Genomic DNA, 14,725 nt, shown 5'->3' with positions numbered 1-14,725 from the left:
CCTCCCAAAGGGCTGGAATTTATTCCAACACCTCATTCATTCATTCATTCATTCGAGACAGAATCTCGCTGTGTTGCCCAGGCTGGTCTCAAAATGCGGGGCTCAAGCGATCCTTCCGCCTCAGCCTCCCAACGTGCTGAGATTACAGGGACACATCACCGCGCCGGCGCCAACATCTTTATCTCAAACCCAGAAAAGTGACAGAGGAGAGTCTCCCCTACAAGATGATGACCAGCCCTCCAGACCTGAGCCCAGGTGGGATTCCAAGGCCCCTGTATTGGGGCCAAACAGGAAGACTCGCTCTCAGAGAGTTCCGAAACCGCACCACCTTCTCCCTGCGGGGATGGCGGGAGGAGCGCGGGCCCGCCCCGGCCCTGCCTCCTCTCTCGCGCTGGACGGTGTCCAGACGCGCGCTCCCGGGGAGGTGTTGCAGCCATGGCGCCGGCAGCCGGTGCGGCGGCCTACTTTCAGCGAGGAAGTCTGTTCTGGTTCACAGTCATCACCCTCAGCTTTGGCTACTACACAGTAAGGGCAGCCGCTGGAGGGCTACGGTCTGGCGAGGGAGCGAGCGCTCTGTTCACCCCAGGACCTAGGCCCACAGGCTGGGAGCCGGGGGAAGTCGTGCAAGCACAATCCTTACTCCCGCGCGCTCGGAGCGGAGGGGAGGGGACCAGACTCCGGAATGAGACACAGGCATACCGGTCCGCCAGGGTCTTGGGCCGGCGCCCAGCGCCCTGAGTAACCGGCTAGTCAGGCTTTTCTTATATGGGGACGGGGACGGCTGGAGAGCTCCCGGCTAACTCTGTGTCTGGGTTTCTCAAGAGGATGGCGAAGTCGGAGGCTAGCAATGCGGCTACCGCCTATTTCCGTCCAGCCAGACCCTTGCCCTCTCTGGTCACAGTCCTGGGGCTGGGGTACTTCGCGGTGAGGCGTAGGGCGGAGCGGGAGTCTGTTTTGGCCCACTGGGCCCTCGTAGGGCGAGGGGTGCTGTGGGAACGAGGCCTGTGCGCACGCGCCTCTGACGGTTGTCTAGGTTACTCATGTAAGCGGAAGTTTGGTGGGCTGTTAGGATGGTTTCTGCTTTCCAGTGTTCCTGTCTTTGGGTCTTCACCTCTGCACGGTTACTAATGGGTTTTCCGAGCTTAAGCCTCTCACGAAGCGGGAAGTCAAGTTGACCAACTGCCATAGGCCTGCCAAGTCAGAATAGGGCTTCCGAAGCAGAATGTTTGAGCCAATAGGAATTGTTTGGAAAACGAGGCTAAACCTAAAGGATTGGTGGGATTTAAGTGTTAAGGGGGTATAAAGAGGATATCACTGTTATGACATAGGTGTGGAAGCAAGAAGAAAGCTGTACCTAGAAAAAGAGCGACGTTTGTTTGGCTGAGAAATAATCTGTTTAAAGGATAACGAGAAAGATGCGTGGAAAAGTAGGTTGGGGGCTAAGGTGGTAATTTTGTTTTTTTTTGTTTGAGACGGAGGCTGGCTCTGTCACCCAGGCTGGAGTGTAGTGGCGCGATCTCGGCTCGCTGCAACCTCTGCCTCCCAGGTTTAAGTGATTCTCATGCCTCAACCTGTAGCTGGGATTACACCACGCCCGGCTAATTTTTTGTATTTTTAGTAGAGACGGGGTTTCACCACGTTGGTCAGGCTAGTCTCGACCTTATAACCTCAAGTGATAAGGTGGTAAAATTTTGAAGGAAGGCGAAGCTATTTGGATATACCAGTAGATCCTGGAGATTGGGAATGGGAGATTACGTCCACGGTGTTGTTTGTTGGTGTCAAATCTGACCGACTCTGTCCTGATTTCATCATATGTACAATGGAGGCATTGAATTGAAAGTTTTCAAAGGTGCATTTCTGTTCTACGATTCTGTGTCTGTGACTAGTTAGAATATGGTTGAAGGAAAGCTTTGGGGACTTCAAATTGGGATCTTGTGGAGCTGGCAGATGCTCCCTCTTCCCCTTGGTTTGGGAGGATGCAGTGATATTTGTGCATTATTTAAATTTCAGATGTGAAACAACATCGTGAAAGAGATAGTACTGCTCTTTACAAAGATTTGAATGGGACAATACATTTTGAAACTGTTGGCAGTCATTCTCAGAAAAGTCTAAACTGGCAGAAGTTACAATACAGAGGCTGAGAAAAAGTTAAGATTACGAAAAATTTATCTGATTAAGCAGTTGCTATTAAAATGTCACAAACTTTATCTCACTTATTTTCCATCTCTATGCAGTGGATCATTCTCAGTTTTAGAGGTACAAAAAGGGAAAGCCAAGAAAGGAATTCTAAATTAAACAGAGGTTTGGCTGGAGCCAGTTTCTGCAGTAAAGACACTAGCCAAAGCACATAAACTCAAAATTTGCTAATATCTTTTATAAAATAATGATTTTGGTGGAATGTATTAATAGGAGTCAGCCAGGCATGGTGGTTCTGTAATCCCAGCACTTCGGGAGGCCAAGGTGGGCAGATTGCATGAGCCCAGGAGTCCAGGAGTTCGAGACCAACCTGGGCAACACGGCGAAACCTCATCTCTACAAAAAAAAAAAAAAAAAAAAAAAAAAAAAACAGCCGTGGGCGGTGGCTCACGCCTGTAATCCCAGCACTTTGGGAAGCTGAGGAAGGCGGATCACCTGACGTCGGGAGTTGGAGACCAGCCTGGCCAACATGGTGAAACTCCATCTGTACAAAAAATACAAAAATTAGCCAGGCTAGTAGTCCCAGCTACTCTGGAGGCTGAAGCGGGAGAATCACTTGAACCCGGGAGACGGAGGTTGCAGAGAGCCAAGATCGTGCCACTGCACTCCAGCCTGAGCGACACAGTGAAACTCCGTCTAAAAAATAAATAAATAAAAAATTAAAAAAATTAGTCAGTCGTGGTAGCCCATGCCTGTATTCCCAGCTACTTGGGAGAGCTGAGTTGGGAGGATCACTTGAGCCCGGTAAGTTGAGGCTACAGTGAGCCGTGATCATGCCACTACACTCCAGCCTGGGTGACAAAGCGAGATCCCTTCTCTAGAAAGAAAACAAAAGAAGAGGAAGAATAAAAGACTAGGAGTCATCCACCATGGGCACTGAGTCTGATAACCACATCCTTTGCTCAGCATAAATCTCCCAGTAGAGTTGCTTTTAGAAAATAGAAGTCATCCTGGCACAGTGGGTCATGCCTGTAATCCTAGCACTTTGGGAGGCCAAGGTAGGGAATTACTTGAGCCCTGGAGTTGGAGTTGAAGACCATCCTGAGCAACACAGTGAGACCCCATCTCTATATACAATTTTTAAAAATAGCTGGGTATGGTGGCACCCATGTGTAGTCCCAACTACTTGGGAGGCTGAGGTGGGAGGATGGATTGAGCCCAGATGGTGGAGGCTGCAGTGAGTCATGATCATGCCACTGCTCTCCAGCCCCAGCAGTGGAGTGAGACCCTGTCAAAAAAAAAGAAAAGAAAAAGAAAATAGAAGTCAAGAATGGAGGCCCAAATGACTGTTGAGAGTTTCTTTGGTCTGTAGTTATTTTTGTATTGTTTCACAGCCTTTCTCAAAAAAACAAACAGGTTTTAAGTAGCCTAATAGGTATTCTGTGTCTCTGGTTCTCTTTCAGTGGGTTGTCTTCTGGCCTCAGAGTATCCCTTATCAGAGCCTTGGGCCCCTGGGCCCCTTCACTCAGTACTTGGTGGACCACCATCACACCCTCCTGCGCAATGGGTAAGGAGAGCTGCACAAATGGATTGTGGACACTGGAGCTCTGGTCTCACGGGAGACCTGGTAGGCCTGCAGCTGCCTTTTGGTATCTAAGAGTAGTGTTAGTTCACATTAAGGCACTTTTCTTTTTGAGACTGCTGTGTTAGATTTCATCAGCAGATAACTATCACCTTAAAAAATATTCACTTTTTTTTTGGTTTCAGTTATTGGCTTGCCTGGCTGATTCACGTGGGAGAGTCCTTGTATGCCATAGTATTGTGCAAGTAAGTCTTTGAAGTAGCTGCTTGTTGCCTTTCTCTTAGTAGCTAATATAAATTGAGAGTAGCCACATTTAAATAATTCACACACTTGTAGGCTGAGAACATTGTCAGGGTGGAGCAGAATCCCCACGCCTGATACCGAGCCTGGTGCAGAGGGAGTACCCAGTAAATGTTTGATGAATGCATTTATTTTATGTTGGTTAATCAATTACTTAGTTATCTAATTCAGATGACTTTTTTTTTTTTTTTTTTTTTTGAGACAGAGTCTCGCTGTGTCTCCCAGACTGGAGTGCGGTGGCGCGATCTCGGCTCACTGCAAGCTCTGCCTCCCGGGTTCACACCATTCTCCTGCCTCAGCCTCCCGAGTAGCCGGGACTACAGGCGCCTGCCACCTCGCCCCGCTAATTTTTTGTATTTTTAGTAGAGACAGGGTTTCACTGTGTTAGCCAGGATGGTCTGGATCTCCTGACCTCGTGATCCACCCGCCTCGGCCTCCCAAAGTGCTGGGATTACAGGCGTGAGCCACCACACCTGGCCGACTTTTGTTATTTTTTAACAAATTTTCTGGGTAGCCCCAACTAGACCAAAAGACTAGGAGCCTGGCTTCCAGTTTACAGAAGAGCTAAGTGACTGACCTAGGCCGATGACTCACAATCCTCATTTTACAATTGAGCCACCTGAGGAGCTTTTTCAAAATACACACATCTGGTTTCCAGACCCAGAGATTCTGATTGGGTAAGTCTTGCCTCAGAGATAGGAATGTGTTCTTTTTAAAAGCTCCACAGATAATTCTAGGATGCAGTGCTAGTTAAAAGTCCCCAAACCAGACCCCACTCGGCAGATGCTAGTGTAGGTTAATACTGTATGAGAATACTAGAAAAAATTATCTTTATATTTGTACTAAAGTATATACAGAAAGTGTGGTACAATGAAAAACACGATTATAGAAATGCCAAATTGCTTTCCAATTAATTTCTGGTCAAGATATTAATTGAATTAATTTCTGGTCAAGATATACTACCTCCTCTATTATTTTTCTATTCTAAAAGTGGAAAATAAGATACTCTATTACTATTACTATGTCTCAATCATAAAAATAATCAATATTCATTGGGCACTACTATGTCAGAGACTGCTAAGTATGTTAAATAGAATTATCTTACTCTGTTTTCTTGTTTATTAAACAAAGAGGCTAGACTTTTTTTTTTTTTTTGAGACAGAATCTTGCTTTGTCACCCAGGCTGGAGTGCAGGGGCGTAATCTTGGCTCACTGCAATCTCTGCGTCCTGGGTTCAAGCGATTCTCCTGCCTCGGCTTCCCCAGTAGCTAGGATTACAGAAGCCCACCACCATGCCCGGCTAATTTTTGTATTTTTAGTAGAGACAGGGTTTCACCATGTTGGCCATGCTAGTCCCAAACTCTGACCTCTCAGGTGATCCGCGTGCCTCGGCCTCCCAAGGTGCTGGGATTATAGGCATGAGCCATTGTGCCCGGCCACAAGCTAGACTTTCTATGAAGAGGGGCAGAAAGTAACTTTATTATTTCTTTCTCACCCCTCTCCAAGTAAATTTGTTTTGTAGATTGTTCCCCACCTTCCACTGTATCTCTGGATGGAATTTCAAGCAGATCATAAGATTTCCAGTCACCATCTGATATTATCCATTCTAGCTCAGTCTATTTGTTAAAACTATAAACTTTCTTCTAATTCAAAATGTCTGTTCTCATCCAGCTGGGGCTCAGGAGCCTGCAATCGGGAGAAGGGTGCAGTTGATGTCTTCTCTTGCACTTCACCTTCTCCTCTATTCACTAATAATCGCTGCTTGTAGTCCCTTGGGATAGTGGGAATAGTTAGGGAGAAGGAGGCTGAGACTTAAATAGCTGCTGCTGGCTGGGCGCAGTGGCTCACACCTATAATCCCAGCACTTTAGGAGGCCGAGGTGGGCAGATCATTTGAGGCCAGGAGTTTGAAACTATCCTGGCCAACATGACAAAACCCCATCTCTACAAAAAATACAAAAAATATTTTAAAAGCCAGGCATGGTGGTGCGTGCCTGCAGTCCCAGCTGCTCAGGAGGCTGAGGCACGAGAATCGCTTGAAGCCGGGAGGCAGAGGCTGCAGTGAGCCGAGATCACGCCACTGCACTCCAGCCTGGGTGACAGAGCAAGACCCTGTCTCAAAAAAAATAAAAATTAAAAAAATAACAGCTGCCGCCTTGTGATCAGGCAACTGGGTGCTGTGTGTATTGCATATCCAGTATTGGCTCTTTCTCTCTAGAGGGGATGTGGTAGATTTTTGAGACACTGTTCCTCACCTGGATCTCCCTTCTGCAGTTTCCTTGATGATTCGTTTGGATACCTCCTCCAGAGTGCCACTTACAGTTTCACCCTCAGAGTCTGTTTGCTGGGGAGAATTACCCTTTTGTTGAGATCACTTCCATCTTTCAGGTGGGCCTGTAGTACAGGGTCCCTTTTAAAACTACTTATGTCCAGTGCCTTCTTTAGGATCTGTATGGCTCACAGTAAACAACTGCCATATCCGTCCAGTGGGATAATCTGCAAGTGCATGCAGTTCTTAGTGTGGCAGTGCTTCCTTCTCTCCCAGCAAGCAGGCCAAACAGTGTTTACTTTTTGGAATCAGAGATTAAACCCTTCCCCAAATTCCAGAGGACTCATGTCAGGCTCTACAAATGATTCTGTTGAAACCATTCTCTGGGCTTGACTTGTGGGAAATGCCATAGTCCACTAGGACCTCTTTCCAATGGCCTCTGCAGCGTCGCAGTGGAATCTCAGATTGGAAGTGTCCGGTCCAGCCCCTCCACTTGGAATGTAGGAGTGCCTGACACCTATTTTGTTGTTAGCATTTGGAGTATCTGACGAAAACCAAAATACTCAAATTTTTATTTTTATTTGTTTATTTATTTATTTATTTTCTTTTTTGAGACAGAGTCTCACTCTGTCGCCAGGCCGGAGTGCGGTAGCGCGATCTCGACTCACTGCAACCTCCACCTCCCAAGTTCAAGCGATTCTCCTGCCTCAGCCTCCCGACTAGCTGAGATTACAGGTGCCTGCCACCAAGCCTAACTAATTTTTGTATTTTTAGTAGAGATGGGGTTTTGCCATGTTGGCCAGGATGGTCTTGATCTCTTGACCTTGTGATCTGCCCACCTCCACCTCCCAAAGTGCTAGGATTACAGATGTGAGCCACCGTGCCTGGCCCTCAAATTTAATACACAATTTTTTTGAAGGGCAGAGGGAGAACAGGCATAGAGCTTAGGTCACTATTATTATGTTCTTGAAATCATTTCTTTGTAGTCTAACATGTTAGAATGTATCATTAGTCACTAGAAATCAGAATAAATACTCCTTTTGAACTATGAGATGATGACTGGGCGTGGTGACTCCCACCTGTAATCTCAGCACTCTGGGAGGCTGAGGCAGGTGGATCACCTGAGGTCAGGAGTTTGAGACCAGCCTGGCCAACATGATTGAAACCCCGTCTCTACTAAAAAAACAAACAAACAAAAAAATTAGCTGGGCGTGGTGGCACATGCCTGTTATCCCAGCTACTCAGGAGGCTGAGGCAGGAGAATCGCTTGAACCTGGGAGGCGGAGGTTGCGGTGGGCTGAGATCACACCACTGCACTTTAGTCTGGGCGACAAAGTGAGACTCTGTCTCAAAACAAAAAAAAGAAAAAGAAAGTGCCATTTTTGGTGGAAGGGTGGGGGGCAAAAACCCTTTGCTATTTTGGTAGATTAAAAAGGGTATCTAGCCATTTTAACTTGTATTTATTTGATTACAAAGTGAGGTTCAACTCTTCTTTGAAAGGTGCTTGTAGTTCTCGTTACATAATAATATTTTAACAAGAAAAATAGAACCGTTTTTCCTTAGGGATAAATAAATTAGTATCTCTTTGAGGCCAACATTCATGTTCATTGTTACCATTTTACAGTCTGTAGTTTTCCATTCAGAATATATAACTTATTCTCTTAGTTCAGAAATTAGGTTCTTGCTGCTTGCATACCTCTGTTGGCTCTGCAGCCCTTAGAAAGGTTTTTCAGGTTTTGCAAAAATTTATATGTACAGTGGATTTTATTACAATGGAGAAACAGAAGTTCTTGACAAGTGGAAGTACTCTGTGACAGGGCAGCCTCGAGTGACCAAAACAGATAAATTGTGAAATTTTTCAAGTATCAGAGGTAACATTTTTTCCTAAGGCAGGAAAAATGTACTCACAAAGATATTTTTACATGTGCCTGGGTCTTGGTGGAATCGTTAAGGGACATGTGAATTAAATTAAGAAAACTCTTAAAAGGCTTTTGTCTTTTAAATAGGCAAAATGAGCTAAGAATACAGATAAAGGTGTGTGAATGAGAACAAGTTATGAAGACCCCAGGAAAACCCTTCTCCGGGTTACCTAGCCACCTACTGTGACCCCTCTGAAGGAGGAGGAAACAAGCACTGCTGTTCAGTGAGCCTGCTCTTCCAAGGTGGCAACTCATCTTTATTTTTCTTTCCTAAGTATCTTACACATTTACAGGATCATATAAATTTACTTTCCACAACAAAATATTTTTGTTGTTTTGCCTATTTCAAAACAAACATGTTTGTTTTTAAAAGTTAATAATGTTGTGCTAAAAACTCAGCTAATAAAATTGAAAGTTGGCCAGGTGTGGTGGCTCACGCCTGTAATCCCAGCGCTTTGGGAGGCCGAGGCGGGTGGATCACGAGGTAAGGAGTTTGAGACCAGCCTGGCCAATGTGGTGAAACCCTGTCTCTACTAAAATACAAAAAATTAGCCAGGCGTAGTGGTGGGAGCCTGTAGTCTCAGCTACTCGGGAGGCTGAGGCAGGAGAATCACTTGAACCTGGGAGGCGGAGGTTGCAGTGAGCCGAGATTGCGCCACTGCACTCCAGCCTGGTCAACAGAGTGAGACTCCATCTCAAAAAAAAAAAAAAATTGAAAGTTGCTGGGCATGGTAGCTGATGCCTGTGTTCCAATTATATATATACATATAGTTATAATCTCTTTTATAATTGGTTTCCATGGTCATCTGTGCCTATTTTAAATTTTATTTTATTTTTTAAGAGATGGGTCTTACTGTGTTGCCCAGGCTGACCTTGAGCACCTGTGCTCAAGTGATCCTCCTGCCTCAGCCTCCCAAGTAGCTGGGACTACAGGTGTGCCACTGCACTGGGCTAACATATCCCTCCCTATTTGTCTATGTCTATATATATAAACTTACCCATCCATTAATAATAGTGCATAGCATTCTATTATATAGATGTGCCTTAATGTATTTTAAAAATCCCCCTTCTGATGGGCTTTTAAGTCTCTACTTTTTTACTATTATAAGCAATATAGCAATGAACATGAATTGCGTGCATTTGTCCCACTTTGGTATTTGTTCTCTTAGAAAAAATTCCAAGATCTGGAATTTGAAGATTAAAGAATGAATACTTTTGGCTGGGCGTGGTGACTCACGCCTGTAATTCCAGCACTTTGGGAGACTGAGGCTGGTGAATCACCTGAGGTTAGGAGTGTGAGACCAGCCTGGCCAACATGGTGAAACCCTGTCTCCACTAAAAATGCAAAAAAAAAAAAAAATTAGCAGGGCATGGTAGTGGGCACCTGTAATCCCAGCTACTCAGGAGGCTGAGGCAAGAGAATCACTTGAATCTGGGAGGTGGAGGTTGCAGTGAGCCGAGAACACATGACTGCACTCTGGCCTGGGTGACAGAGCAAGACTCTGCCTAAAAATAAAACAAATGAATGAATACTTTAAATTATGATATATATTGCCATATTGCCTTCAAAACTATGGGACTAATTTATGCTTCTAACGTAAGTAAATGATAGTGCCCATTTCCCCACAATCTTACCAATACTCTTCAAATGGGCTGCCTGTCCTTTTCTTACCTGTTTATAGGCACTCCTTGTTTTTTCTGATCTTGAGTACTTTGTCCTTTAGGTATCTTGCAAATATCCTTTCTCACGGTCTTTTTGTTCTGTTGGGTCTTTTGATAAACAGAAGTTTATCAATGTAGTCAATTTTATTATTTATATTAAAGTTATATTTGTTTACAGCATCTTCTAACAGTTTTAGAATTTTTTTCTTTCACATTAAAATTTTCAGTCTACCTAGAGCTTATTTTTGGTAAGAGAGAGGTTTCCAACTTTACCTTTTCCATCTGGATGCCCAGTTATCTCAGAGCTATTTATTGAGACATTCAGTCTTCACTGATGTGCCCTACTTATATCATACATACTTATATGTATGGATCTGTTCCTGAACACTCTATTCTGTTCCATTGGCCTGTTTATCCTTGGGCTAACACAAGACTGTCTTAATAGCAGCAGTTTTATAATCATTGTTATCTGACAAAGCATGTCCTGTCATCTTGTTCAGTAGGATTGCCTTTTCCTACACCTTTGCATATTCTATGCATTGTCTTGTGCTACAAAAACAAAAAGTAAAGATGTTGAGATTTTCATTGGATTGACCATGTGAACGAATTTGGAGAACAGTGGCATATTTCCATTATGTTTTTTTTTCTTTTTTTTTTCTTTAAGGTCAGGAAAGCATCAGATATTTCTATTATTGAGTCTTCTAAATGATGAAATGGTCTGTTTCTATTTATTTAGATCTCCTTTAATATATATATATAATTTTAAGAGGTTTTGCACGTTGTTCGTTACATTAATTTCCAGCTACTTCTACTTTGAGATATTATAAATGCCTTTAAAAAAAAAAAAAAAAGATGGGGTTTCCTGGAGGCTGAGGCAGGAGAATGGGGTGAACCTGGGAGGCCCCAGAGCTTGCAGAGAGCCAAGATCGTGCCGCTGCACTCCAGCCTGGGTGACAGAGCGAGACTCTGTCTCAAAACAAATCAAAACAAAAGGTGGGGTCTCACTATGTTGCCCAGGCTGATGTTAAACTCCTGGGCTTAAGCAATCCGCCTGCGCCAGTCTCCCAAAGTGCTGGAATTACAGGCCCGAGCCACCACACCTGGCCAACTTTTGTTGTTGTTGTTGTTGTTGTTGTTGTTGTTTTTTGAGATGGAGTCTAGCTCTGTCACCCAGGCTGGAGTTCAGTGGCATGATCTTGGCTCACTTTTTTTCATTTTCTAACTGTTTGATGGTAGTTTGTATGAACATAGTCAATTTTTTATATTGACTTTATACCTAGCACCTTGCTAAATAAATTTATTAATTGTAACAGTGTATAGATTATTTTCAGTTTTTCAGGTATAAAACTGTCCAGAAATACAGTTTTATTTCTTTCTTTCAATTCTGTCTACCTTTTATTTATGTTTCTTCCCTTATTCTACTGGCCAGAACTTCCAGCAGTGCTGACTAGAAGTGTGCCTTGTTCTTGACCTCAGAGGAGAACTTTCAACATTTTGCATCATGTTTATTATAGAGTTTTGTAGATCTCTTCTATCAAAATTAGGAAGTACCATTGTATTTCTAACTTTGCTGAGAACTTTTATTAAAAATGGATGTTGGGTTTACGTAGGTGGCTCACACCTGTAATCCCAGCACTTTGGGAGGCTGAGGTGGGGAGAACTGGTTGAAGCCAGGAGTTCAAGACCAGCCTGGGCAACAAAACAAGACACTGTGTCTACAAAAAACAAATAAACAAACAAAAAACCTAGCCAGGCATGGTGGTGCATGCCTGTGATGATCCCAGCTACTTGGGAGGCTAAGGTGGGGGGATAGCTTTAGCCCAGGAGTTTGAAGCTGCGTTGAGCTATAATTGTACAGTACACTCCACTATAGGGGACAGAGTGAGACCCCATCTCTGTGGGGGGGTGGTGGAAAAGGAATGGATGTTGAAATTTGTCAAATGCCACTTCTGTATTTATTAAGGTATTCGTATGATCTTTCCCTTTTAATCTGTTACTATAGAAAATTATATCATTTTTACATATATTGTTTTTAAAGTTTGTTTTAAATAAAAGTCATCCAAGTGAGACTTATTTATATACAGGTGAGACTGTTGCAAGCCATTCACTTCCATTGGGTCATCTTTTTTTTACACTTCGTTTTAGGCAGTTGAATTTGAATGACAATATAAGCAGGTGTTTATCATGACTGTGTGCCAGGCTCCTTCCTGAGCACATTGTGTGTATTATCCCATAAATCATCTCAACACGCAGTGAGATAGCTACTGCTATTCCTGTTTTTCAGATGAGAAAACTGATTCTGAGAGATACTGAGTGATTTGCCCAGGTCACAGCCGGTAGGTAGCCACGCTAGGATTTATATCTGGTCTATTTTCAAAACATTTGCTCTGAAGCCATACCAGTGCTTTTTACTCCATCCACTCATCAGAATCACATGAGAAACAGTCTTATAATACTGTGCCCTAGACAGTAGCCCCACTAGTTCTCAGGGAATAGTGTACCATCCAAAATACATTTATTAGAAAACAAGAAAGATGAAAAATAAACGAACCATCCAAGATAAGAAGCCAGAGAAAAGCAGCAAAATAAATCCAATGAAAGTAGTGGAAGGTATAATTTTTTAAAAAACTATATAGAAGACAATAACTCCCATGAAACTGTAAGATTAACATCTGGTGTTTAAATTTTGTTTTTTTCTTTTTTAGGCATAAAGGCATCACAAGTGGTCAGGCTCAGCTACTCTGGTTCCTACAGACTTTCTTCTTTGGGATAGCATCTCTCACCATCTTGATTGCTTACAAACAGAAGCGCCAAAAGTAAACTTGAAGATGTCTGAAAGTTTGTTCTACACTTTTACATTCATTCTCACCTTTTTTTTTTTTTTTTTTTTTTTTTTTTGTGGGGTAGGGGAGGTGCAGTATTTACTCAGTGATCTTTCTACTTTCTAGAAACTGTCTGTCCTTCGGAGCTATTTAAGATCCCCTCATTAGTCATTTTTTTCTCCTATATGCTCTTGTTGAGCTTGAATAGACCAGTTGTTACTTAAGAAACAGAGAAAGATTGTAACTTTTCAGTCCTATTTGGCAGAGGACTTCAGCTACCTTCCTACGGTCTTTAGCTGTGTTGGCGCCCTTGTGTGCTCTGAGCTAAGCCACATACTAAATTGACTTTTTGGTTTGTATACCCTTGTTCCCGCCTTCTGATGAAAACACCTTACCCTCACAACCACCATCTTTCCTCTCCTTTCCCAAAGCTCTTTCCGCCTTGCTGCACTAAGATAAAGTGACACTTCCACTCTATGTCAATTCCACATACGTTTATTAGGTACCTGTGAGGTAGGATCCTATCCTCTCAAACTTCCATTTCTCACGCTACAGAGAAAGATAAGGAAGATGAGCAAGTGCCTGGAATGGGGCAGGCTGAGCGGTCACACAGGCGTAGAAGCACGCTGAGAACCTGGAGGCGAGACTGCAGAGTGCCTTCCCTGATGCTGCAGCCAGAAGTGATCCTTCCCTCCACCTGGCCCCTGGGACACTGTGCTTCATAGTGTGCAGGGTCTGATGGCACTGCTAGATTGCTCCTTCAGCTCAGGGCCACGGCTTAAACAGCTTCACCTTTCCCCTCAGCACCTGTCCGACTACCTTGCACACAGGTGCTCTAACCATGTTTATTGAACAAAGGAGGGAAACTGATTTCACTTTCACCTGTTCATTATCATTCCAATTTTTATGTGAAAATGGCACAACCCATTTGAGGTACCCTCATCCCAAAAGAAAAGTCCAAGTCCGCCTTTGACTCATACCACCTTTTTTGTGGGTTCCTTGGTGAGAAACCTTTATCTTTTTTATACCTTTCTATTATCAATCACTTCTCCAAAAGTGTCTCTTTCCAGCTCTGATTTATTCAGAAACATACAAGCATTCCTGTTTAGAGATTCTAGCCTATGGGTTATCTGGCTAGTTACTACCTCTCCTGTTCACTTAGTTATACTTTATTATTGCTCACAGGTTGGGGAGGCAGAATGACTCTGTCACCACTAGGAGCCATTACGGCTTCTTCCCTGGAGGACTGCCTGCATGCTCTCTGGGGACTAGCCCTCATTTCCTTTCTGTGGTACAGTGGGGCAAGTTATTTGTATTAAACAAACATTTGTGAGAAACAACCTCCTCCCCAAAATGGAACCCCCAAGTAAAGCACAAGCCTGAAAGATTATAAACTATGAATTGTCTCTAGTGGAGATAAGTTTTTGCAAATATATCTCAGTCTTTCCCTGTGTTTTTCTGGTGATTAAGAAGTTGCTTTTTGGTAAGGAAGAGGATTTTTGACCATAGAGTTAGGCATCATGGAAAGTCAAACCAGATTTCTTAATACCTGATCTTCCTCAAAGAGAAATAATAATAGTAATAGTGGTGCTGGGAACAATATGGCAGATTATTGAATGAAATGGATTAACTTGAATAAAATGCTGTGAATTATCTCTAGCTGAATGCTTTTCTTGTATTTGTCAGTTTTGACATATTTGATTCTTCTTCTCAAATAAACTGCACTAGGGAACTGTTTATACACTTCAGATATGTTTGTTTTTCACTGATAAAGAAATGCAAAACACTGTGGTTGTTGGGTATATACGTATTACATTTTAGAACTGTCCATGCCCCACTTACCTCCTCCACATACAAGGAATCACTAGGGTAGACATGAGTGTCTCCTTTTCATTGTAGGATTGTCTCCTTTTTGTTTCTGTTTTTATTCAACATTTGATTAAGTCTGTGCACTAAGTAAGGAGTGTTCTGGCATTTTTTTAAATGTATGAAGTCCAGTATGCATCATTTAACAGTGGGGATGCAGTCTGAGAAAT

At 43.3% G+C, this 14,725-nt stretch overlaps 1 protein-coding gene across 9 annotated transcripts; it reads left to right on the top strand.

Moving 5' to 3' along the window:
- Nucleotides 1–399: 399 nt before the first annotated feature.
- Nucleotides 400–14,437, top strand: TMEM254 (transmembrane protein 254). 9 transcript variants are annotated; one of them, XM_073019021.1, is made up of 5 exons: nt 400–525; nt 3,600–3,703; nt 3,904–3,963; nt 12,573–12,705; nt 13,245–14,437. In XM_073019021.1, the coding sequence occupies exons 1-4, from the start codon at nt 436–438 to the stop codon at nt 12,685–12,687; spliced, it is 369 nt and encodes a 122-aa protein (XP_072875122.1). In that variant the 5' UTR covers nt 400–435; the 3' UTR covers nt 12,688–12,705; nt 13,245–14,437. The 9 variants fall into 9 exon arrangements, 8 of the variants coding, with proteins under 8 accessions (XP_072875122.1, XP_007960994.1, XP_007960993.1 ...); XM_007962802.3 differs by having other exon boundaries at nt 401–525; nt 12,573–12,683; XR_012093976.1 differs by lacking the exons at nt 400–525; nt 13,245–14,437 and adding exons at nt 543–924; nt 8,293–8,448.
- Nucleotides 14,438–14,725: the final 288 nt, after the last annotated feature.

The sequence above is a fragment of the Chlorocebus sabaeus genome, chromosome 9 (genome assembly GCF_047675955.1).
Source record: "Chlorocebus sabaeus isolate Y175 chromosome 9, mChlSab1.0.hap1, whole genome shotgun sequence".
Taxonomy (NCBI): Eukaryota; Metazoa; Chordata; class Mammalia; order Primates; family Cercopithecidae; genus Chlorocebus; species Chlorocebus sabaeus.
This window is presented reverse-complemented; position numbering and strand designations above follow the sequence as displayed.

Coding starts and splice junctions, on each gene's coding strand:
- TMEM254 (XM_073019020.1), top strand. CDS start 436: ATGGCGCCGGCAGCCGGTGCGGCGGCCTACTTTCAGCGAGGAAGTCTG. Junction 526..3,599: donor TCAGCTTTGGCTACTACACA/GTAAGGGCAGCC, acceptor GTTCTCTTTCAG/TGGGTTGTCTTCTGGCCTCA. Junction 3,704..3,903: donor CACACCCTCCTGCGCAATGG/GTAAGGAGAGCT, acceptor TTTTGGTTTCAG/TTATTGGCTTGCCTGGCTGA.